Source organism: Amphibalanus amphitrite, unplaced genomic scaffold (genome assembly GCF_019059575.1).
Source record: "Amphibalanus amphitrite isolate SeventyFive unplaced genomic scaffold, NRLGWU_Aamphi_draft 000613F_arrow, whole genome shotgun sequence".
NCBI lineage: Eukaryota > Metazoa > Arthropoda > Thecostraca > Balanomorpha > Balanidae > Amphibalanus > Amphibalanus amphitrite.
This window is the reverse complement of record NW_024882107.1, coordinates 86,946-111,450: the sequence shown is the minus strand read 5'-3', so window position 1 is coordinate 111,450 and position 24,505 is coordinate 86,946. Positions and strand designations below refer to the sequence as shown.

Below are 24,505 nucleotides of genomic sequence, written 5' to 3'. Positions count from 1 at the left end.
CGAAACTCCTTCCACTCAACTAAGTAGATATCAGATAAGAAAGAAATTTTTCGTTTCCTTATGGTTCCCTCGGTTTCTACGTAAGGTTCCTGCAAAGTGGTAGTTGTCTTTGAACATATGTTGTGTGTAGTTTGTCATTAGATAGTTTTTTTTTTTCTTTAGATGGCTGGATAAAAAAGAGGGTGAAACACAATACATTACTGAAAAAAGTTGGTCACCATGCAACATTATATTATTAATTCCACGCATACTGACACTTAGTTCTCTCACATAACATCATCAGAATATACACTTACAAATGATCTATCATACACACACATCCTAAAATGGTATTTATTCAGTAAACTTCCCAACGAGCTCCTTCCAAGTCACAGTACAACATGTTGGAAGGGTTTATTGATAACACTTAAGCGGTCAATAAACATATGCACACTTCGAAAGAAAATAACTGTTTAAATTGACCAAACATTTCAATTAGTGAGTAGCATGTTTATTGCCAGTGGCCTCCTCATAACAGGTGATTGGTTCGCAGACCAATTCACAAAGTTCAAAATGGTTAAATTTTAACTGAAAATAAACCAGCCAGCCTTCTGTGCTAAGGTTCGATGTCGTGACAATGAACACCATCATCATTAAGACATCATTCATCGCCTGATGGTGCCGCGCTTCACCGTATCGATATGACTGCTCACTGCGGTCGGACCATGGAAGAACTGGAAACGGTTAGTGTATCGGAGGCTGGCCTATAAGCGTCTCCGTGACGTCTCCTAGCTCTGCCGATTATTTCCAGTCGGGGTTGAAGAAGCCGCACTTTTTGCCACATATCCGATAGGAGAGCTGCAGCTCGCAGGCAGTCCTGGGCCGCCTCGGGGCCCGCCGGACGCATTGCCGGAGCCGCCGCCCCCCGGGCCGCCGCACCAGCCGCGGTCCCGGAGCAGCCTCTTTCTCCGGGGACCCGCGGCGGCCCGAGGGCGGCCGGATCAGGGCCTGCTCTGTCCTCCGGGGGCTCTGAGAGGCCGCGCCAGAACTGCGGGGCCCTCCGGTGTCCCCCACAGGCCGGGTCAGGTGCTGGTCGGAGCCTCAGCGGGACGGGCCGTGACCGGTGTCCGCGCAGCCCCGGTGCGGCCCGCTCACTTCCCACTGGTCTGCATCTGCTGTTTCAGCTTGTCGATGAGCGCCCCTCCGCCGCCGGCGGTTCGCTGCGCTATCTCGTCGGGAATCTCCACGCCCACTGCCGACAGAACACAATCAGGGTTAAACGCACATCAACGGTATGAGATGGCATCAGTGACACTGTGCGTTAGCCAGTTTAATTCCGTTTTGTGGTGTTTTTAACCAGAGAATATGACGCTGGTATAATTACATCATTCGGAGCACCATGCACGGGCCCTTTGAAATGGTACAAAACAATATCATTCGCATCTCACTTGTTATTGCTTCAATTACAGGATTCGATTCTTTTCAGCTTTAGCAGCACAGACTTCATTGCGTAGTTGCACAATTGACATTTGATAACATTTAAAAGCATTGGTGACTAGCACCCTTATATAAGCCCAAACGTTACCCACGATTATTGCCTTTACCCCCACCAGACCTGACATTTGGACATCAAGTCTGCAGTCTGCACCATACTCTTATTACCCATTGCCCCACAGAGGCGGGTCCAGGTCAGATTTTTTTTTTTTGGGGGGGGGGGGCAAACCATAACAATTTATCGATTCTTTCCATGCCTTCTCCATAGGCGTAATGTTAAAATTATGCCGTTTGGGGGGGGGGGGGCAAATGCCCATTTTGCCCCCTGGATCTGCCACTGTTGCCCCATGCACTGCGGCGGCGAGCGAAGGTGTGCTGCGGGTCTGCTTAGGGAGCCAGGCGACGGCCGCCCGGCGAGGATGTATTGCGGGTCTGCCTATAGCGCCAGGCGGCGGCTGCTCGGCGAAGGTGTATTGCGGGCTTGCCTACAGCGTCAGGCGGCGGCCGCCCGGCGTCTACTCACAGTATCGTTTGACGGGCTTCTGAATGCGACGGCCGAGCCTGTAGACCCTTGTCGGCCGGTCGAAACGCGTCTGATACGAGACGAACTCTGAATCAGAGACTTCCGGTGTCCTCTGGTAGCCGTACACTGGTTCTGAGAACACGAATAAGGCAGGTTTTGACACATGGTTGGATTGTAAACGAACATGGTTGTGTGTTTAGTCATAGATAACATGAATCCCCCCATGATAACATAGATACCATAGATGACATGATTCATGTTATCTATGGTTTAGTTAAAATTGATGGCTTAGCTTCACCATTTGCAACTCAGATTTACAGAGGTATGTAAGCTTTCAATCTAACTACCGATTGAACAGCGCATGTCTTTTTAGGTAGCCATGGTCCATCCTCAGCTACATTACACACGCATAATTAAAGACGTCACGGTGAAACAGTTCCAACGCCACGCCAAGGGTGACCCATGCACGTTCCACTGACCCTCGACATATTCCACCAGGTCCTCCGACGCCCTGTCGATGGGAACGGCGTCGTACTCGATGGAGAGCCTGCGGGCCGCGGCGGCGACCACAAGACCCAGCCAGAGAGCGAGTAGTACCGTCACAGTGGAGCACCGCGTCCCCATGGCCAGCCCGTCGCAGAGGTAGCTCACACCTGGCCAGAGAGATAACTAGAAGTCGTTTTAGGGCTGTCGTCACTACTTCTTGCATTGCATGTGGTGCCACTATTGTACTGCAACGCTACCGATACTACCGACACTAGGTATTGTTTTGCGTCAGGACAGCCGACAGCGGCGTCAACAGAATCGTATTGCGTCATGACAATCATCAGCAGTAGGTATTGTATTGTGTCGGAAGAATCTCGTCACTGTTGTATTGCTTCAAATGTCACTGTTGTATTACTTATTTTCCATTTTCTCTTTTTTATTCACATATTTTGGTGGGCTCCCTCAAATTTGCCACACAGTCCAGGACAAATTTGGTATGAAATAAAACATAAATGTCAGGTAAGCGGTTTATGGGTGATTTTCGCTTCATCATCGATGAATCTAATGTGAACATGACCTGTCAAATTCACGAGCACCGAGCCCATTGAAGTTCAGCGGGCGTTTCGCTCTGGTGCCCGAACGGGTTCTATGGCACGGCTTCCTGGTAAGTGCAATTGCGGCAAATGTTTGGTCGCCTACGAAACCTGCTAGGTTCATGCTGAGCCACAGCATGTATGTGGGCAGGTCATTTTATTGATTTTTGCCAATCGAGGTGACATATTTCATGGTAGCTTATTTTGTCGGGTAAAAGTGTTCGAACAGAAATTCTTGAGTGACACTAATTCTTTCAGAATGCAATAGCGGACAGCTATAAATCGAGATAACCTATCGGTCTAGATATAATCGTGCTCTAAGTGATACCGGATCCTGACCTTGGAAGTCGCCATAAAATACAAAACGGAAACATTCATTTGAGCAAATGGATGTCAGAAGTTGTGCCAACTTTGTGTAAAACGTTAGTTGCATTGTAAACTTACAAAACGTGCATACAAAAGTACACAAAAGTGTCGTTTGATTACTTACGTGGTCTAAGTATATGACGCCGTTCATGCTAATGTTTTCATTCCAAAACTATTTAGCCAAACGTGACAAAGCCCTTATCTTAACAGCTAAACACAGACAAGATTAATGCCTATATGTGGCTGGCTCAAACAGCATTAGCCGGACCCACTTACAGGGACAACGGATAAACGGGCCAGACGGGCCAACAGGCTTTCTTTCTTTATGGTCTTTCAGCCATATTTTCGGCTAGCATGCATCTCTTTTGCGGAAATAGAATTATGTCACTTGGCTTGTCAAAGTGCGTGCGATAATTGGTGAATCGCAAGTACTCAACCGTACATAGAGCAAGTCGTCAGCGAAGATTTTCTATCACGCTTTATGATAGGATTAGGAAAACGATTTGCTGCGCTCCGCTACACGTAATGTAAATCATTGGGCATTGAATGCAGATGTTATCACGCAAGTTGTCCTCTTACGGCTCTGATCACGATATTTGATGTCTGAAATCAAACCTACGTAACTAGCAGATAATTTGAAGTCATCTAAGTACTGCCAAAATGTAAAACTTCTCTACAACAGAGGAATGAAACTTCGATCTGACGCATATCGACGTCTCAGAATCACGTCCTTCCCACCCATTCAGCCCCTCTGTCGGTTACCTTCAAACTTTGCTGGTCTTTCCACTGTTTCCGTCCATTTTCAGGTTCCGCCGAGGGTCTGCCAGCTCTCCTCCCCTCTCCCCTCCCTTGCTAGTCCCATTCGATTCCACGTGGGTATTGTCCCAGTTTCCACTACCTAGCCGTTTGAATCTCCAGCTATCAGATGTAAAACACTTGGCTACAGGTCACGTTGGTCCTTACGGTAATACAATGTGTAAACCCGGAGCGACTTTGCGGCGGAATCGGAAGGCAATCTACAGAGTCTCACGTCACCCTTCCGTCCCAGGAAAGGAAATGAGACAAACTAACAACGCAAGTAAAGATCAAAGAATGCTGCCAAGTAGGGAAATATTACACAAAGTCACACACAGCAGGGGTTTCCTCTGTATTCAGAATATCAAAGAGCACGCGCATAAAAAGGCTTCCTTGCCTGAATTGCCGACTCTATTCAAGTGGCTCAAATGAGTTCAGAAGGTATGCTACTCGACATGCGTGTGGCGGCCAGGAGCGAGACTTGCCAACCCGCTTTATTGAGAAAGTCAGTGGCAATGGTTATTGCAGCACGCTCGTTATTTGTGTTTAGCTAATATCTATCGTATATCGTTCAGAGCTGCTGCGAGGAGCATGCTAAATGTGGGAAGTATCATTAGAATATATGACCTTCTCCTCGGAAAATGACAAAATGAATGAAAAGGATGGAAATCAGTTCTGCAAAGCTATCGAATTTAAAAAATGAATGCCTACCGCTAAACAAGAATGTTCTCGCTAAACAAAAAATGTCTCTCGCCAAACAAAAACACGAGACCTACTGACCGCTAGTTTAGGCACCATTGTTTCTTCTTTAGCTTTACGCTGTTGATGACATGTGCTTGTTTTCATCTTATTTATCTAGATAAGTTCGACTACGTTTTTTTTAAGTTGGGGACTGGGAGACTAATTGGATCCTACCCGCGTATATTTGCATCTATAAGGATATTTTTGGACGTAATTCCCCGATTAAATTTATGTTAAATTCCCTAGGTATATCTTGTTCGTCGTACTTTCACCGAAGGCCATAAGCCGAAGAAGTCCCCTAGCTCTTGTATCAGCCCAAGCTTATGATTTCGAGGATAAAGAGAAGATAAACGATTCCAGCAAATATTACGCAGCTGGGATATTATTTGCACAATAAAAATACTCAACTGACCTTTGGAAGAGCTTGGAGTTAAGTGCTTACTGAGTTTAGCACCTAATGTAGTGATATGTTAATGTAAGGGAAATTACCAATAGAAGAAATTGTTAACAGACCATAGATGGGGCCGGGTTTTGGTTATTTCTCTGGTTCGTCTTTCGCAGAAAAAGTCCAGGAGCAAAAGCTGACAGTGCCTCCCGTGTTGTACAGAAAAGATCACCAAGCGCAAGTGGTCCAGATCTGTGCGAAAACTGTCTTTTGTACACGTCGGCATCCTGTTTATCAATGAGCAATCAGCGGTAAGCTGTCGCATGTGCCGCTCAGCAGCGCGGTGGGCGGCTGGCTCGGCTGTGGCCGGTCCACCTCATCATTGCGCGGCATTGAGAGGTCGATTGGCGGCGCGGCTGGGTGTGACGCCCCGCCACCGACGCGGCCGCGTCCCCAGGAGTCCCCTCTGGCCCGCCGCCGGCCGGCAGAGCGCCGGCTTCCGGTCCAACAGGGACGGGCTCCCGCGAAATGGTGGACCAGGAAAACCCACGCAGCACGCACCATGCCTCTTGTACCGGATTATCGAACGAATAAAGTCTATCCGATAGAGCCATCTACAAGAATTATTCTCACAGACGCCCATTTTTTACAAACATATTACGGATCACCGCAATTATTGGCAGTCAACTCTCATAGGAGACCAATCTAGTCAATCACGAAGTTTCTGTCTCGGGAAATGCAAGCGACTCATACGTAATGCACATTAGACCAAATCTTCCTTAAATTGGTAATATTTTTGACAGCAGACTAACTTTGGCAGAGTCACCCCGAAAAAAAAAATACAAAACAGGTACAATAGCTTATGACTAAGAACACAATTTCAGACATCGACTGAAACATTGTCGAGGCATTAGAAATGAGAACGACCTGATCACAGACTCTGAAATTCATATAGGAGAGCACGTCAGTGTTACCTAAATTTTCTTATTTTCCACTTCCAGCTCTTTGAATGTCAAAAAGGAACAACATGTTGTTCCATAACGGCTAGTATGCATACTAGCCGTTTTCCGACGGTCTCTCCGGCGAGTGCACCTAATTTGACCAGATCTGCACCTAATCTCTTTTACAGCAAATATCTTCATTTTATGAATTTATTTCCGTGTTTTAATCGATGATGCTCTCTGATAATACGACAAAGCAGGCATATAAGTGTAACCCTAGCTGATAGCTACTAAGAGACACACTCAACCTGATTTGACCAAATCTGCACCTGATCTGCACCAGATGTGCACCAAATGTGTACCAGATGGCCGTCGTGAAAACGGCTACTATTTACTCCATGTGCGTCGATCAGGTAATTGGATAAGCTGTGAAATACCGTACAGCAAGCTTAAACAATTAGGTGTTCTGGCCGGTTAAATGCTTCATTCACACTGAAAACAATATCACCCAAAACTGGCGAGTAAACCGGTGCCTCGCGGGTACCCCTATCCGCAACCATTTTTAACCACCCTCCCAGGAGTCAATTTAGGACATAACACTTTCGCAATTCACTCTGGAGAGTAGTAACCCTCCACGACTATTCGCGCACCAGTGGCTCGCGACCCCTCCATCGAAAGGTATTCATCGACGCCTACCTGGCAGCAGCGCCCCACAAACCCCTAGGAGATGGGGTTACCCTCCACGACTACCCTTCGCCGACCAAGTCACGAGGGCCAAAAAACTCCCACGCTTGACCATATTTGCGGGAAAATATCTATATTATAGCAATCTCACAGCTAGAAAACATCGGTGAGAAAGTTTCACATCGGTGGGAAAGGTCAAATCGAATTCCCATAGATATTTCGACATGACTCAGTCACCGGCAGTCATGGAGACCGCCCGAAATCAAGAAGATGTGTCGCCGCTGCTTTCGTGACCTATATAAGAATCAAAATAGTCTCACTTGGTAGTTTCGGAAGAAAAAGCGTTGCCAATCGTCCCGTGATGAATATTGCAGAGGTTTTAAAAATGCACCATAACAATTGTACTTTCGCCCCTACTTGAAAACCGCCAAACAATGTGCCAATATATCATTGGTTCAAAAAAAGTTAAAAAATTGTTGTAATTCAAAACTGTATGAGACAACGCCATCTAGTTGTAACAGTAGATCCAACTCCTTCAGGGCAGGTTATGTAAAGGTTCGCCATCCACGGATACGCGTTTACGATGCCTCGAGTAGTTCCAACTCTTTCAGTGAGGGCCGTGCCAATGACTCGACACCCACGGGGACAATATCCGGTGCTGGGTAGCTACCTTACTGCAGACTGTGGGTACAGTGCATATTTACGAGTAATAAGGCAGGCAAGTCTGCTTACCCTCTAGCTAGAATCTGGACATGGCGAGTTAATACACATATACCATACCACCCGCAGAGCAACGCTCAGGGGTGTAACTTTATGATATTGTCAGGGGGGGCTCAGCAGTCAGCAGCAAAACTTTCCATATTTGGGATGTCTGTACGTACCTACCTACGGGTTTTCGACAGGGGGGACGAATCGGCCGGCTAAAAACTTAAATCTATAGATAAATCTATCTGTGCTTTTTCAGGCCGATGCACTATATGTCTAATGGTAGGGCCAAATGCCAACACAGTACAGTCTGAAGTCCGTTTCCATTGACACCGTTAACGGTAAAGCTTTTTGTCTTCTACGAGGTACCTATAAATGTTTACAATTACATGTGCCACCAGTCTGATAGGTAATGCCATAGACCACTATATACCTATATACGATCCCTATATAGTGGTCTATGGTAATGCATACACATGCCTGCGTCTGCGTGTGAGGGTGCTTAATCACATGCTTGATGAGGGTGCTTAAGGAGGGTCACAACTCACGATCTGTTTTTGACTCGAGTATGAATTGGCGGCGCGAAGCGCCGCGAAAATTGGCAAAATCACTTGGCAAAACAGCTCTAAAACATGACTTTTGCAGCCTGTGTAACAAGTTTGATGCCAGAGCACCTAAGATCTGATCACCAAGTCAAGTGGCCTTGCATATAAAAAACTGAGGCCCTTTCAACCGTATAGCTTATATCCTAGAAGTTTGAGTTTGTTTTGAACTGCTCAGCACTCAGCAGTGCGTAAGGAATCGAAATCCGGCGAGTTTTTAGAAATTGAAGAAACTTTTTATGGAAATCCCCAATCTGTAGCGTCCAGGACCGCTTTCTGGATCCGCCACTGGTCAAGAAACATTCAGTCAAAAGAAAAAGGCTCATACCACAAGTCAGTTTTACCGTGCTGTGGGTTTTAGGAGGCATACCTGTTGTCAATGGTACAGTAAGAGTCGATCAATCGACTCTGCAGCACTGCACAGTAATGTAAAGGTAACGGCGCAAGCAATTCGTGTAATTCGGATTTTATATCTGTGATCTCACGAAGGGACAATGGAGAAGTAAGCAGGAAATAAAAAAATTGGCCTGAGGCATTGTTGGAGGGACCCATTTGTTCGGAGCAGTCTATAGCTTTTTACGAATCTTTTTATCTCAGCCTCTGAAATAATGGGACGCCCTCCGAGCGACGGTGAAGCTGACTGAAACTCAACCCAGGCGCAGGTTCACTGATCCACATCTACCCAGAAGCGGCGGAACACTTTCATTTAAGGGGGGGGGGGCACTGCCGAGTGCCGACTTTTGGTCCCATTCTTTCCATGCAACGCCCATGGGACTCATGTTAACCCTCGCCCGTATGGGGGGGGGGGGGGGGTAACGCCACGGACGAAACGAACCCTTCGGTTTTTTGCGAATACTCGCGTAAACAGCGGCCGATCGCGACGAAACTTTCAGTACCCTCGCGCTCATGAATTTTACACCTACCCTGAAAATTTCATGACCCTTGTCCAAATGACCTTTGACCTGTGATGTGACCTACTTTTCGAGACCATGTTTGGCCGGAATCGTGATTCGGCGCATGTCGACTCGCACTAGCCGCGCGTTTGCAGTCTTTTCGTGGTTTTAAGCGTTTAACATGGGATATGATGTGGCCCCCATGCATTAGGGTGGATGTCAAGGTCACCAGAGGGTCAAATCAAGTCATTGACCTTTGATGAACTCGGTTCACTTTTTCGAGTTTTACATGGTTCTAGACCAGATGCATTTAGGCCAGGTCGGGTCGGGTCAGGTCAGGTCAAGTGAAGTCAACGAGTAGGGGTCCTGCCAGGTATTCGTAGTAGGTGTCAACCGCCTCTGACAGCTTCGTTACATATTAGGAAGGCACCAAAACTACTTCGTAAATGTTCATATGGTTGCCAAATTCCAATTCAGCTCCAAAAACTAGCCTAGAAAGTAGAAACATGTAAAACTAGAAAAAGTGAACCGAGGTTATCAAAGGTCAATGACCTGACCTGACCTTCAGGTGACCTTCACACCCACCTTAATGCATTGGGAGCAACATCATATCACATGTTTGAACGCTTGAACGAAAAGGTCCTGCAAACGAGCGGCTAATACGAGCCGACATACGCCGAATCGCGATTCCGATTTTCGACCAAGCATGGTCTCGAAAAGTAGGTCACAGGTCAAAGGTCATTTGAGTCAGGGTCATGAAATTTTCAGGTTAGGTGTAAAATTGAATAACGCGAGGGTACTCAAAGTTTCGTTGCGATCGGACGCTTTTTACGCTAATTATTCGCGAAAAACTGAGGGGGTCCGTTCGACCCCCTCCCCCCTATACGGGCGAGGGTGTTTACAAGTCCATGATCATCCCCCAACCTGGAAACTCATGTATATGGTGGAAAATGGGGAAATTGGATGTTAGTGCTTTGCTATTTGTGTGTGTTTTGTCAAGAATTAAAAATTAATCAAGGGGGGCTCTAAGCTTCCCAAGGGGGGCTCAGTTCAGCACAGGGGGGGGCTCAAGCCCCCCCAAAGAGATATAAAGTTACGCCCCTGGCAACGCTTAATTCGCCAGCTTCGGGTGAAATTGTTTTCAGTGCAGGGTAAGTGAAAAGTTACAAATGTCTATTTCAACCTGTAAGGGTTTCGATTCAATCACATCCTATCGGAATGAAATTCCCTTTTATACATCTTCATTCCTCTTCATATGATCAGATCTTGCATTGCTCAAGAACCACTCAGGCACAGCTAGACACTGAATTTATGACACAACTAGGTACATAAGGCAGTCTCAAAGTCTGGTAGCGAGTTCTCTGTTCGTATGGATGAGCGCAAGTTGATGAAACAACTCAGCTTTGTCTGTTTTATCGACTGTTCTGTGAGAATCGTTAACATCTGGAGCACTTCGATCCGAACACTGAACAGAAGCATGCACCTCATACAAATTGACATGTGGGTTTCCATTCTACAGTTATTTTTCAAAACATTTACTTTTTAAAGGCAGTTGCATGCTTTTATCACTTGCTTTACACTTGTTTGCTCGTCGAACCAATGGACATCATTGGGATTGGTTGCCTTGCATGGTCCTAACTTAATTCGCGAAACATAATTCGGCACTTGATTCAGTTGTTCGGCTCACAATCAGGATAATTGCTGCTTTCTGTGAGGAATTTGTGACAACATCCTCAGACCTTTTCAAGGAAGTGATATTTGATGATATTGTATCGTCATATCGTGCTTACATTTCATTATTAAGGCCCGAAAAGATGACATGTTTACTGGATAAAACGCCGTAGTTGTTGGTTTCATACGGTTTGTGCTTACGAAGCAGTACAATTTAGAGGTTAAGTTATGAAATGAAGTGATACAATAGATTGAAAGCAAATGAGTTCGTAAGTACTTTCGATTCGGCTATCCCAAAGACACCTACTATGCATGCGTCGCAAAAACAATCTTATCTGATTACCTAAAGCCATTTTTGCTGCTTCAACATCACACCAATGACACATGCGAGAAATGAAAAAGAAAAGAAAATGAAAATGAAAATCGCAATGATTTGCACAAAGCTACACTACATTCATATTCATATTCTGCTTTTTGTAGTAATGTGAATTAAAAACCTTCAACACTACTACGCGCAAGATAATATTTTGGACACGTTTCTGGGGTACGAATCTCACTCAAGGCGAGTTTCGATCGGCCAATGGCTGCGAACCGAGACAGTCCGTGGGTGGCTCCAGCCGAGCGTCGAAGACTGGCGATCGTCTGTGAAATAGCGCCTGCGAGCCGACTTTATTTCTTCAAGTTTCGGAGCCAAACTAGCGTTACGGACTCACTCGTATGCAGGATGTCGTTTGGAAACGACTGGGACTGCTCGATCAGAGGCGGTGAGCTTCCGACATGAGGACGACGAGGCGGAGGGGCGGGCGAGGGGAGGGGGCTGATCACCGAACTGCGAGGCGTGACGCGCCGGGCCAGGCCGGACCGGGTCCGGCGGGGGCGGACAGCGTGGAATGGACTCGAACGACGGAATGCTTCGCAGCCCCAGCTCTCGACTTACGAGACACATGACAATGATTTACATATGATTGGTAATATATTGCAGAAAATACCTGCTTACATGGTAAGATAGGGTTTCACAGTAAGAGAGAAAATATTACAAACAGGTTTCTAATAGCAGAGCTGTGGTTTGATGCCGATGGAACAATGCATGACGCTCTAGACAGTATAGACAGGGTCACCAGAAAACGATAATGGCGTTTTATCTATTTGTAGCATATAGGCATTACTGCACTATCTGACTCTGGCGTTAACAGTTCTAAAGCAGGGTGTAGGGAAGGTCAGTGCCCTCTCAGTATTACCGCAATCCATCAGAGGCTCCACTGAGATACTTAGCGCTAGATATTCACCTCACACACTAGCTTAGAGCAGCCAGAAAGGAACTGCGAGTTTCAAATGCTCCGATACTTGCTGTCACATTCGATTCTGACCGATGTGCAACACGGTTTCCGGCCTGGCCGACATACCGAGTCGGCGATGTTAGATGCGGTTAGCCACTTCATGGATTGTTTAGATAAGGGTCAAATTACGTGCTTAACAACAGCTGACACCAGTAAAGCTTTCGATAGTGTTCAGCATCAGCGGCTAATTGAGAAAATGGGATGGTATGGTATCCATGATCACTGGTTCAGAGATTGGTTAGAAGGGAGAAGTCAGAGGGTAAAGGGGGGCAAAAATTTACTACCCATCACCCATGGCGTGGTACAGGGGTCTTTGCTCGGACCCGTTCTTTTCACAATTTTTAGTAACGATTTGCCGTGTTATGTAGATGACTGTAAACTTGTAATTTACGCAGATGACGTGCAATTCGGTCATAGAGGTGAAATGCAGCAAGTGTCGGAGCTCGAGAATAGGGTAGAGAACACTTTCAATTCTGCTCAGTGGTGGTTCATAGCCAACAGCCTCAAAATTAATCCCACGAAAACGGATCTCGTACTAATTAAATCTAGCAGAAGGAATGTAAATTACCCATTTGCACTAAAAATTGGGAACGTAAGAATTGAACCTTCTTTGTCAACGAAGGTTTTGGGAATGGTAGTGGATAACAACCTTACTTTTGAAGCCCACATTTCAACAGTCATTAAACGTTGCTACGCGACGATAGGTGGTCTCGCCAAGTTTTCCCGATCGTTGCCAGACAGTGTCAAGAAAATGTTAGTGGAAACTCTTGTCATCCCCCATCTGACTTATTGTATGACCGTCTGGGCAGGTTGCGGGAAAGGTCAAAAACGGCGTTTGCAAAAAGTTTTGAACCACTGTGCACAAATTGTAAAGGGTGTTCGTCGATCCGCTCATGTGACCCCGTTGCTACGCGAATTAGAGTGGCCGAGCATCAATGACCTGATCGCGGAGCGAGACATGGGAATGCTGCACTGGCTGATGACAAACCAGCACGCGCCTGTCAGTTTGCGAGAGAATGTGGTACTCCGTGAGAGAGTATCAGTGCGCAGTACCCGAGCAACCGAGGCTGGCCAGTTGCAGCTGCCGAGGGTGCGCACGGAGCACGCCCGCCGCTATTTCAATTTCCGGGCAGTATCTCTATGGAACGAGGCTCCAGCCGCAGTAAAAGAAACAACAAGCACTGCACTTTGCCGTAAGAGAACTAGGAAATGGCGCCTCGAACTAGACGATAGGTAGACAGGGGATATGGAACCATGGTTAACGCAAGCTTGTTTTTAGCTATGTAATAGGTGTATTATGTCTTTTGTTTTTATTAGATTAGATTTGTAGTTGATGTTTTAATGAGTGTATGATCCTGTAACAATGACACAAAGCTAGAAAAGCCGCGCAGTGTGGAAAGCTTTAAGAAATAAATGATGATGATGATGATGAAATGAAGCTGCGGTCCTGAGTAGTGCGGATAACGAGAAAGGAATGGCAGAATAACGAGAGGGCGGGCGAATGAGTACGAAAGATGTCATTCCGGTGAGCTCTGGTGTCTGCCAAACAGATGAATGTGTAATACGAGTAGACGTTAAGGCCAAAGATGGACTTCCTCAGAATCTTCAGACTTAAGACGGAACACGCCCTGAAAATATCAATTTAGCATAAAACAACTATAGTGCCAGCACTGAGGTACCCGAGTCGGCAATGCCTGTCACCCAAAAAGACACGGAATATTTTGACAAATTTAAAATATCTAAAGGATCTAGACTATTCCGGAATATGAAGATTAGAAATACATACGAATGATTAAGTGTTAGATATACATGTTACTATGTCTAATATATCAATCTGTGTTATCTTCATAAAAGTATCAAAGCTTTTGTGCAACAAGCACCTACAGTGTTTGCAGTAAGAACGAATGCAACTACATAGATAGTTATCCCAAAGCGTGTAGGCTGTAACTACTAACTACCACCGTCACGCCGATCGCCGTCGTCAGATTGACACACCACGAGGGAATGGAAACGAGAGAATATCCGTCGGGGCAATCAACCGATAAGCCGATTGAGTATGGACAGGTCACATTTAGACGTCCCTCATCAGACACGCAAACGAAAAAAAAGGAACAAAAAAAACTAACGCTCCATTTGGATAGCATAACTCAGTGTTGGTGTGTGCACCATGCAGGATGCATTATGTATTTACGTAGAACGCTATTGATATTAATGAATGCAGAGGATCGACTGCACGATCATTTGATATTCTATTCCTTAGACGAGAAGACACAGGGAGAGTATTAAGCTGTCATGCGTAGCCATTACGGTATTACAGTGTATAGCGTCGTTTGGAAATTAGAATGTTAAAAATATATGTATCATTGCTACATTAAATCATTCACAACTGTTAGTAGTAACAACATATGAGAATGTGGGAAAATAAGGAAAGTATACATGTATGTCACTTCTGATGTACCTCAGGTGGCCTCAGGTTTGACAGATTCAGGAGTTAAAAGTGAGTGCGCTTAAATTGTTTTGCCATTCAGACCTCTTTTAAAGCCACACATACTGTCAGCTTCCTTAAAGTTCCCTTAGAGTGACCAGCATTGCGACAGCCGGAAGTTCTAAAGGGCGCGCACAAACACACCAATGCCATTTCGATGTAAACACTCTTTTGTCTTCACTCAGGAAAACGATAATCAGCTTTTCCATTCAGGATCCTTCAGATGGCGAGACCCAATTCCAGGACAGGCCCTGGTTATCGGCGAAACGACGCTTGTGGACTGAAATGAGATTTCCAGATAAGATGGCAGTGTTACAATTCTATTCAAAGGAAAACAGACGGTGGACACACAATCTCAAAGGAAGACAATTCAAAAATGAATCGCTTTTTGATTTCTTGGTACTGTCTAGGAAGTTGCATTTACAGCTCTTTTAATCTTTCTTTTCATAATACAATGGACCAGCTCATTTGCATGTCATGCATTTATACCCTTTCCATATGTACATCCGGAGTCCTTTGATTTATACACCGTTTGGAACGCTCCCAAGTGGTTAAATCAGTCATGTGGGCCCGTGGATATGGATACATGTTTCATGGCAAGCATCATTACCTGCTTTGCTCCACAAATTCGTGGATGACGGTCATTTAGCAAGTGTAAATGTCCCTGGTCACGTCAAAGGCATGTATAGGAGACATATTTTGAACTGGTCGTTGCTCATTATTTATAGTAAAGACATTTCAATTTAGCTACTAGGTGGTTCAATAAGTAAGGTAAAATGAGCTATAGTTCATGGAGCTCAAGAAGTTAAGCAGGATAAAATATGCCATCTAAATCTGCGAAAAATTCCTATTCAACGATTTTTAGGATTTTGACTTATCCAAACAAAGGCGTTACGGAAACACTGATGCAGCATTGTTCTCTTCTAGAAATCAACGTTTTGTTAGGTGAACCAAAGGTCATCATAAAACTAGCGTATTGTACCCTGACGAGGATGGCGCTATTGCCATTAGCAATGTTTGGTGGTGGGTGCAACGATTTAATCAGGAACAGAGCAGTGTAAGAGACAAAGTTCTAGCCCAGGGAGACTTGTGCTTTTAGGCCCCTCTGGATCCGGCACAATCCGTAGTCAGCGAGCTGATTAATGGAGACCCAAAGCATCCACGTGATTGACTTTAGTAGCAGGGTGAAGTGTTATGTTGAAACAGTTCCAGACATCATCAGATATGTTAGATATTTACAAGGTCTGCACGAGATGAATACCAAAAGAGCTCATGCCCAACCGAAGAAGGACACCGGAGGAGGCGTCAGTCAGAGGAGGCTTTGCTCTATCAGATACAGGAGGATGGAGTTATACAACCGTGGCCTGCAGCATATGAGTTTACCTTACTTATTGAGCGACCTAACTATGTGCAGTACTCGGGAATGATAATGCAGCAATAAATATTCGTTACTTGTTAATGGAATGACTAATTTAATGTCGACATATCAATTCCGATATTATGCTGAGATCACTTTTAAATGTCGTTTGATTCGTCCTGAATGTGATAAAAAAGAAACCATTCACATGTTAGTTGTGTGATTCTATGCTTGTGTGTAGGGAAATAAGCAAAAGCATTCATATTAACCCGCGCCCTGCTGGGGGGTGTTTGAACACCCCCCCCCCTTGTGGTTTTTCGCGAACGCCGCCGTTTTTGGTACATCTTATCATACATCAATTCTACACATGTTTTGAAAATTTCAGACCAAGGTCATTCAAGGTCAGGTCACCAGGTCACTTGAAGTGACCTCACCTCATAAAAAGTTTCAATGTCTGTCATAACTACACCGAGTGACCGATCGCTTTGAAACTTTCAGCGATTGCTAAGAGCAATAGCATGTACAAAATGTATATCTCAGAATTTTGATATCGATGACCTAAGGTCAGGTCAATTTTGCGACCTCCCCATTATAAGTCAATGGGAGAAAATGGAAATGCGCCTCTTTTGAACGAAAGACATTATAAACACTCCCAAACACCGAGTTACAGGTGGTGGTTTAGACACACTAAACATGATAATGGTGTCCGTGACCCTTGTTTGTGCCCTGAGGTCATCTTAGGTCACGAATGGTATCTAACAGTTTTTTCGCAAATAACTTTTGATAGAGGCATGCTAGAGCGATGAAAATGCCTTATAAGTGTTCAGCTCGACGATACGGATCGACTGATATGCAACATGACCCTTTCCGGTCAGGTCATGACCTTGACCTGAGGTCAAATTTTCAAGTTGACCTTATAAGGTCAAGTTATAGTTCATTCGATGTGTCTTGACGAGAGGAACACGATGCCGGTAACAGTAAGCTCGTGCAAGGCTTGGGTCAAAAGTTATTGCAGAAAAACTGTTTCCGAAAAAATCGGCTATTTTTGCAGCTTTTGCCCCCTGCAGGCAAAACCGTTGACGTTAGGTCAAATCTGAGGGAATTATTCAGAAAGGGCGTTAATAGGGCTATTAAATGCACTTTTCCGCGGCGCTGTAGCTCTATTGGTTCCCGAGTTATACGTTAGCTTCTTGGAAATTTTCGACATTCGACCTGGAAATCGGCGAAATTTTGCCTTCAATGACCTCTGGTGACCTGACCTTTGACCTGACCAAAAAATTGACAGAAGTGATTTCGTCATTATTTTTTACGCTCTTTCGAACGCCGCCTTCCGCGTATCGCTACGTGGCCCAGGAGCCGAGTTACAAGGGGGGGGGGGTGTTCAAACACCCCCCCCCCAGCAGGGCGTGGAAATCCAGGACCCCCAGCCGGGCGCGGGTTAAGATATATAGAATAAAACAGTGTTCAATATTGGTTAGTGGTGGGCGCAGCTACTCAATCTTGAAGCTGCCACTGCTACTTTTTCTAAAAGCCATTGGCTAATGGGAGCTGCAGCGGACCAAAATACATCTACTTCTGTTACTTGTATTGAGGAATTGATGAGTATGGTTATGGATTGATTTCGGTTTAAATTACTTCTGACTAGGACACAACTTAAAGAGACAGAGCATTAGATTGAAATTGAGAATCCACTGAATCAGATTAGAATTTCGTTAAATAACGATATTATTTTTTTTTTTTTTGGCAACCGTGTTGTCTAAATTACGCATAGAGGTGTGAGCTGTATAACGATATCCATAAAAGTTGTCATAAGTTTATTTTGTCGCACTTTAAAGATTAAAGGCCATTTTTAAGAATGAAGATTTCCATGGTGTTCTTTGATGCCTTTCACCAAATCGTTACATGGTAGAGATCGTATTGACCAAGATTCCTTTACCGGTCTATGAGATTGAATGAGCTGTGACATATCAACAGTGATGTAAAGTAAAAAACACTATGGCCGTTTTCACGACGGAACTTTCGCAGAGGAACTTATTTGATACCTAAAAAGTACCTACCCTTAGAGGCCTTAACATCCCTCAAACTGAAATATTTTATGTTCAAAATAATTTTAGAAGTTTAAATCTGGGCATTTTTTGCCCTCAAATCACTTATTTATTTACAAACACAGCAATTTTTGGTTCTAGTAGCCCACCTTTCGACTATGAGGTATTTAATCAGCGTGGCAAATTGCTCCCTCTTTGCTCCCTCGGGTATCTAATTCCGGAATTCTTAAAAACAAGGAAAGTATATATCGAGTTCTCTTTTATACCTATTCAGTTATGTTTTAATGGTGATTAAAATATGACAAATTTTTTAATTACATTTCATATAAGAAAACACGCAAAACAATGAAACAAAAATAACTACGGCAGATAATTACCTTCAGGTATCTAATTCCGACCAATCAGCACCTCAGTAGGATATGACGTCATACAAGAATGGTGGTGAAGGCCGTTTGCAGTCCCGGCCGGTAGGTCACGTGACCGCCGGGCGCCTCGGGTCACGCGGCGGTCGGGAGTCGGACGCGGGGCGTGGTCGCGGGCGGACGCGCGGGGCATCATGCTTTGCTTTGCTTGCTTTGTCAACTTCATATAACTTACTATCGCATTCGTGTGAAAGCCAAACACTGCTCAGTGCCCTTAGAAATTGAGTTTTGGAAAGCTCAAGTCCCTATAGCTCCTCAGGTCGGCAACAGTTGAAGCCTTATCTGAACCCATGTGAAAAAACGAGGGTAAGGAACCTTGTGTTGCTTTTTCTTTTACCGTCATAATTATCTCAAACCATCACAATTTTGAGTTGCCACATTGTCTGCTTCACTACATTCGTGTAAAACTTGGGTGAAGGCTGGTGGCTCAAAGAAAGGTGAAGATATTTCTTTAAGTGCCTAATCCGTGAAATTGAAATATCCCGGCTTTACAAATCTACACTTTTCATTTTCTCCACGACACATTTTTTAAAATTGTTTAAATTTTATCTACATTTGTTAAAATCGGGGCTTTGGTTTTTTGTAAACTAGATCATAAAGTTTACTATAGTTTTGTGTAACCTGATGGCTGAAGAAAATAGTAATTTTGCTAAAATGATGTGCGGAAATTTGTTGCTTTCCAAATCAAATTACTCATACCTATATTTCATTCGAAATTGGGAGGCATTATTACTGTTTTTTCTTGTAACATGAACTGAGTTTGGGTACGGTGCTCCGGAAACGTTGTGGAACTTTAAGCTAGCTAGAGCAGTTTCCATAAAAATTGTTTAGATCGTTGACATGGCTTGTTGACAACTCTTTTGCTGTTTCTAAAAAAGTGAAAAAATATTTTCCTGCATTAAGCACACAAGGCATGTTACTCTCATAAGCTATCGAATGTGTGTGTGTGTTTTTTTTAAGCTGTTTTTTTAAGCTTTTAAGCTGTAACTTCAGTTACTTCACTTTAGAACATATTGCCCAGAATGCGTCACTGATCATGAGCTGATATATCATATCATATGTAGCAAATACATAAATGAGAATAGTGTGTCATGAATTTTTGTGCATGCTTCTGGATCATCTGTAATTACATCAAAGGCTCGGCTCAAGAGTGTCCTGCCGACCAGCTTATGCCCAACCCTTTCTGTCCGCAGAACGTCGCCTGCGACTCCCGCACGCCGTTTGCCCCGGCCGTCCGTACTGGTCTTCGCGCTGCGAGCCGCGCTGGAGTTCGCGGCGGCGTCGTGGAGCTCCCATCGGGACGGCGTGTGATGCCCGCGTCGAGCTTATAAGCCGTGAGCTTCGATTGGCGGCTCACGCGGTCACCAGCTGTATGTACAGCCTCGGCCCCGACGACCCCGCTAATGGCCGAGACCGACATACCCCCGGCATGGGTCCGCTGTCCGGCGCAGCGCTGGCCGCCCGCATGCTATGTTACTTTTGGCTGTATCGCTGCCCAGCGGGAGCGCGCTCCACGCTGCGGAAGAGGTACACGTTGCGACCCGACTGAGGACTGCAACCGGATGGTGACACGTCGGCCTCTGCGCCCTGGCCGGGGCAGGCGTGACCGACGTCACAGTGGAGGAACGCCCAAACAAGACCAGCCCACCGTCGGAGCAGCATGGAAATATGTTCTGCCTGGACGTCGGACCCGGCGGCTGCAGTGCACCTGCACACGTGCGGAGAGGGGCGCTGGAGGCTACTCTGGAGCTTCTGCCATTCCGCGGCGCGACTGCTGGCAAAACGGCGGCGATTGAGGCGGTTGGGAACAGCTGCAGCAATGGTGATGGCGGTGATGGCGACATGGCGGTTTGGGACTTCATCTCAGCGCGGCCGCCGCCCAGGCGCCGCTGCGCCCGGCTGCTCAGCCACCTACCGGATGGCGGGGTGGCCCTTACGGCCCTCACGCCCGTTCGGTCTGCGGCCACGTTGTGGGGTGGCGGTCGCGGGGTTAGCGGCGTTGGACTTCGTCCTTTATCCAGACTGCACCGTACCATCTGAACGGATGGATCTGCCAAGAAAGATGACATCCAAGGCGGCTATGAGGCGATCACAAAGCTTCACCAAGAGCTTCTCCTTCATGGGGCCGGCCGGCCGTTAAGTCGCAACACCGGCTGCCGAGTGCCAACAGCTGCGTGCGCTGGCGCCGACGCGTTGTGGGCCGCGCTGCTGACGCCCAAGCTGCGATATCAACCATCTATGAATAAGTGGCAGCGGTGGCGGCTTGTCAGTTGTTAACGTGCCTTAACAGACGTTGCGAATAGCCCGCGTTGGAATCGCATGGTTGGGAACACAACGCAAGTAAAAATGGGCTTCCTTGATGAACCTACTTTTTAAGCATTGTAGCCTTTGTAATTTTGGATGTTTTGCTGTAGATATTATTTTCTACATATATACTATATAGGCACTCACGTGCTTTAAATCGCGCAATGCAATTGAACCACGGTAAAGACAATAATAAATGAACTGAGAGCTGACATGCCCCATGCTTTGTGTGTGTATGTGTGTGTGTGTGTGTTTTTTTTTTTTTTTTTTTTTGGCGAGTCGATAAAAGTGGTTTTGGACACTGGATGAGTTTTTAGGGGTGTGGTGAGGGGGGATGTAATTCCACAGACATTCTGTCAGATTCACTAATGCAGTAGGTCTGTGCGGTGTTTAGTTATCGGAGCATTCTTTGAAAGTCGTGAATAGGGCCACCGAGTACCTAAAGCCGTGATATTCCCCCACAAAAAAACTTCTTTTAAATAACCGGGGATAGGTACATGAGCAGAGTAAATGCTATTACGAACGCCTATCACAATGCTGAGCGAATAGGAAAATCCATAGATGGAGAATTGTGCCGCGTTACGGGTGCTCGGGCGCACCCAATCCACCGTTACCCCAGCGGTGACCTTGACCCGCATCGTCTGTCTCGGCTCCAAAGCCAAACCGGCGTGGAATTGGGAGCGTTCGAGCACTCATGGTCCAGCGCAATTCTCCACCTAAATCCATTCCTGATACACATTTGCTTGCTCATAGTCATGTAACCCCGGTAAATTCACCCAACTTTCATATTGGTCGCTCCATAGACAGATGGCCACAGAGATCAACTTAAAAGGCCATTGTTGCATTCATTTAGTGGAGATCATTAAAGAGCCGTGACAGGCCACAAGTCGCGTGACATCATACGTGTAACGACCAATGACGACGGCCTGCAAAACCCAATGGAAGCGGCTAGCAGCGTGCAATAAAACAGGGCGCTGCTTTCTAAATGTCTGTCGTGCGCCATAAATGAATATATTCTTTGTAGCCTGGTAACTCAGTATCTTTTTTTAACTATTGTACTAGTATTTAATAATTTCATAATTTTATAATTGTGCTTACGCTTTATGTTGATATTAGTGATAAATCCTTAGATAAAGTAAATCGATGTGATATTTAATAGAAAACTAGCAAACTAACGCACCATTCATTCGAAAGCTGGGGAACCTACTAAAAAGAACTACTAAAATTCCTGAGGAACCAAAGGATCAAATGGGGATTAAATAGATGCCTGCTATTCCGTCGTGAAAACGGCCTATAGCAACAAAGCGGAATGTTGCATCTTCGTGCCAACTCACCCAGCGAATGGGTCGAGTCACGAGTGCATGCACAGCCTCTTCAGATCACAAGTTCAAATAGCGAGAAAAGTGACATATACCGAAACTATGCCAAACACAATAGCGGCTGTAGAGGAGGATAGAGGCTCACGCACGGCACTAATTCTCCATTTAAAGCTATCTGAAGGAAGTGTCTTCAAACAGTTTCAGGACCAGCCCCGATACTATCACCCTGAAACTATTTGAAACATTGCCCACAAAAATGATACTAATTACACAACATCTGTTACGATACAAGATAATTCATATGACTTCCCTAGGCAGTAGGCATAATAAAAATTGTAAGTTGATTATAAGATAGTAGGACAGGTAAGTTGATGGTGATAGTTAAAACGGTTACCGACTGATAGCCCCTTCTTTCAGGTGTGCATGGCGTCACTGCGGTGCCTCACCTCCCCTCGCGTGTGCCCGCGTCTGGAGCGCTGTCGGCCTCAGCTGGAGAGCACGCTAGACGCCGCGGATCAGCTCGGTCGGCTGCCGTCCGGCACGGCGCGGTCACCTCCTATATAGTGCGGCCATAGGAGGAGCGCGGACGGCGGAGGCGGCGGCGCGGCACCTGCGCCGGCGGACCGCACTGTCGAGACCGACGGGACTGACGGGACCGACGGGGTCCGCTCTGGACATGGGCCCGCCCGTCAGGACCGTTGGGACCTCTGTGGACACGGCGAGGCCCGCCGGGACGGACGGCACCTTGGGGACCGCCCCTGGGCGCGGAGCCGCATCGGCCGACATTAGCCCATTAGTGGTCGCGATGTCCGAGTGTGGCCGACATCTGTGACGGCCAGGCAGGCGCGATGGGATCGCACTCCTGCTGATTGCTGGTGCGTGAGGATGGAGCTGGAGACAGCAGCACGCGTGGGTGCCGCACTGGCGCAGGATGGTTTCCAAGAGTCCGAGACCTCTGATTCCCTGCGAAATTTCGTTGATAGCGCAAATTAGGTCTACCGTATGATGGATCAATGAGGTAAAAAATTGTGCGTTTATTTCAGTTTCATTTTTTGGCCAAATCTTGCTATCAATACGCCAGACGCCCTAGAAGAAATATCATTTGAGGCTCCTGACATACTCAGCAGCATTTCGAAATCGAGAGAGAGAGAGAGAGAGAGAGAGAGAGAGAGAGAGAGAGAGAGAGAGAGGGAGAGAGAGGAAGAGAGAGAGAGAGAGAGAGAGAGAGAGGTGTGTAGACCGACTTCTCTTCACAGAGGAGTCTCTAACTAAGAATATCATAGTTGTTAAATACTTAGCTGTGGCATTTTAACTGAAACTATGGAATCTCCGGATAAATTTGCTAATTGCTACATTTCGCATCATCAGACTTGGTTAGCCCGCGCACCGACGGGGGGGGGGGGGGCGGTTGACCGCTCCCCCATGAGGTTTTTCGTGAATAGCGGGAAAATCGCGGCGCGTAGCGCCGCGAAATTTGGCTGGACTTTTTCCTCATCAATTTTCCACATAATGTGCAAGTTTGAACTTCCTACCTTTCAAGGTCAGGTCACAAGGTCACTTCGAATGACCTTACCTCATATCACTTTTTTTTGCAAATTTGACACCGTCTCGAGAGCTACAGAAGATGACGGAGGCCTTTGAAAGTTGCAGGATGTAATGAGGTCATTGAAAGCTATACCTAATTTATACATCTCGGAATTTGTATATCTAGCCCTCGCCGGCACAGGGGAGGGGGGGTTGATGCAACCCCCCTAAGGTTTTTCGCGAATAACTCGCGTAAAAAGCGGCCGATCGCGACGAAACTTTCAGTACCCTCGCACTGATCAATTTTACACCTACCCTGAAAATTTCATGACCCTGACCCCAATGACCTTTGACCTGTGACCTCTTTTCTGTGACCATGTTTGGCCGAAATCGCGGTTCGGCGCATGTCGGCTCGCATTAGCCGCGCGTTTGCAAGCTTTTCGTGGTTTCAAACATTCAAACATGTGATTTGATGTTGCTCCCATGCATTAGGGTGGGTGTCAAGGTCACCTGAAGGTCAGGTCAGGTCATTGACCTTTGGTGACCTCGGGTGACCTCGGTTCACTTTTTCGAGTTTTACATGTTTCTAGGCTAGTTTTTGGAGCTGAATTCGAATTTAGCAACCATTTGAACATTTACGAAGTAGTTTTGGTGCCTTCGTAACATGTTACGAAGCTGTCCGAGGCGGTTGACACGTATTACGAATACCCGTCACAACCCCTACCGGTTGACCTGACCTGACCTGACCCGACCTGGTCTAAATGCTTAAAGACATCATCTCTGATCAAAACTAACACGATATTCGTGATCAGCACCCCGGAAAACCACATAGCAGCCACACTTTACGACTTTCT

The 24,505-nt window shown here is 46.0% G+C and overlaps 1 protein-coding gene across 1 annotated transcript; it reads right to left on the bottom strand.

The window, feature by feature from the left end:
• Positions 1–214: 214 nt before the first annotated feature.
• Positions 215–22,692, bottom strand: LOC122363287. Its single transcript, XM_043332373.1, has 4 exons — positions 22,574–22,692; positions 2,476–2,649; positions 1,997–2,128; positions 215–1,231 (listed from the first exon to the last, which is right to left on the bottom strand). The coding sequence occupies exons 2-4, from the start codon at positions 2,618–2,620 to the stop codon at positions 1,131–1,133; spliced, it is 378 nt and encodes a 125-aa protein (XP_043188308.1). The 5' UTR covers positions 2,621–2,649; positions 22,574–22,692; the 3' UTR covers positions 215–1,130.
• Positions 22,693–24,505: the final 1,813 nt, after the last annotated feature.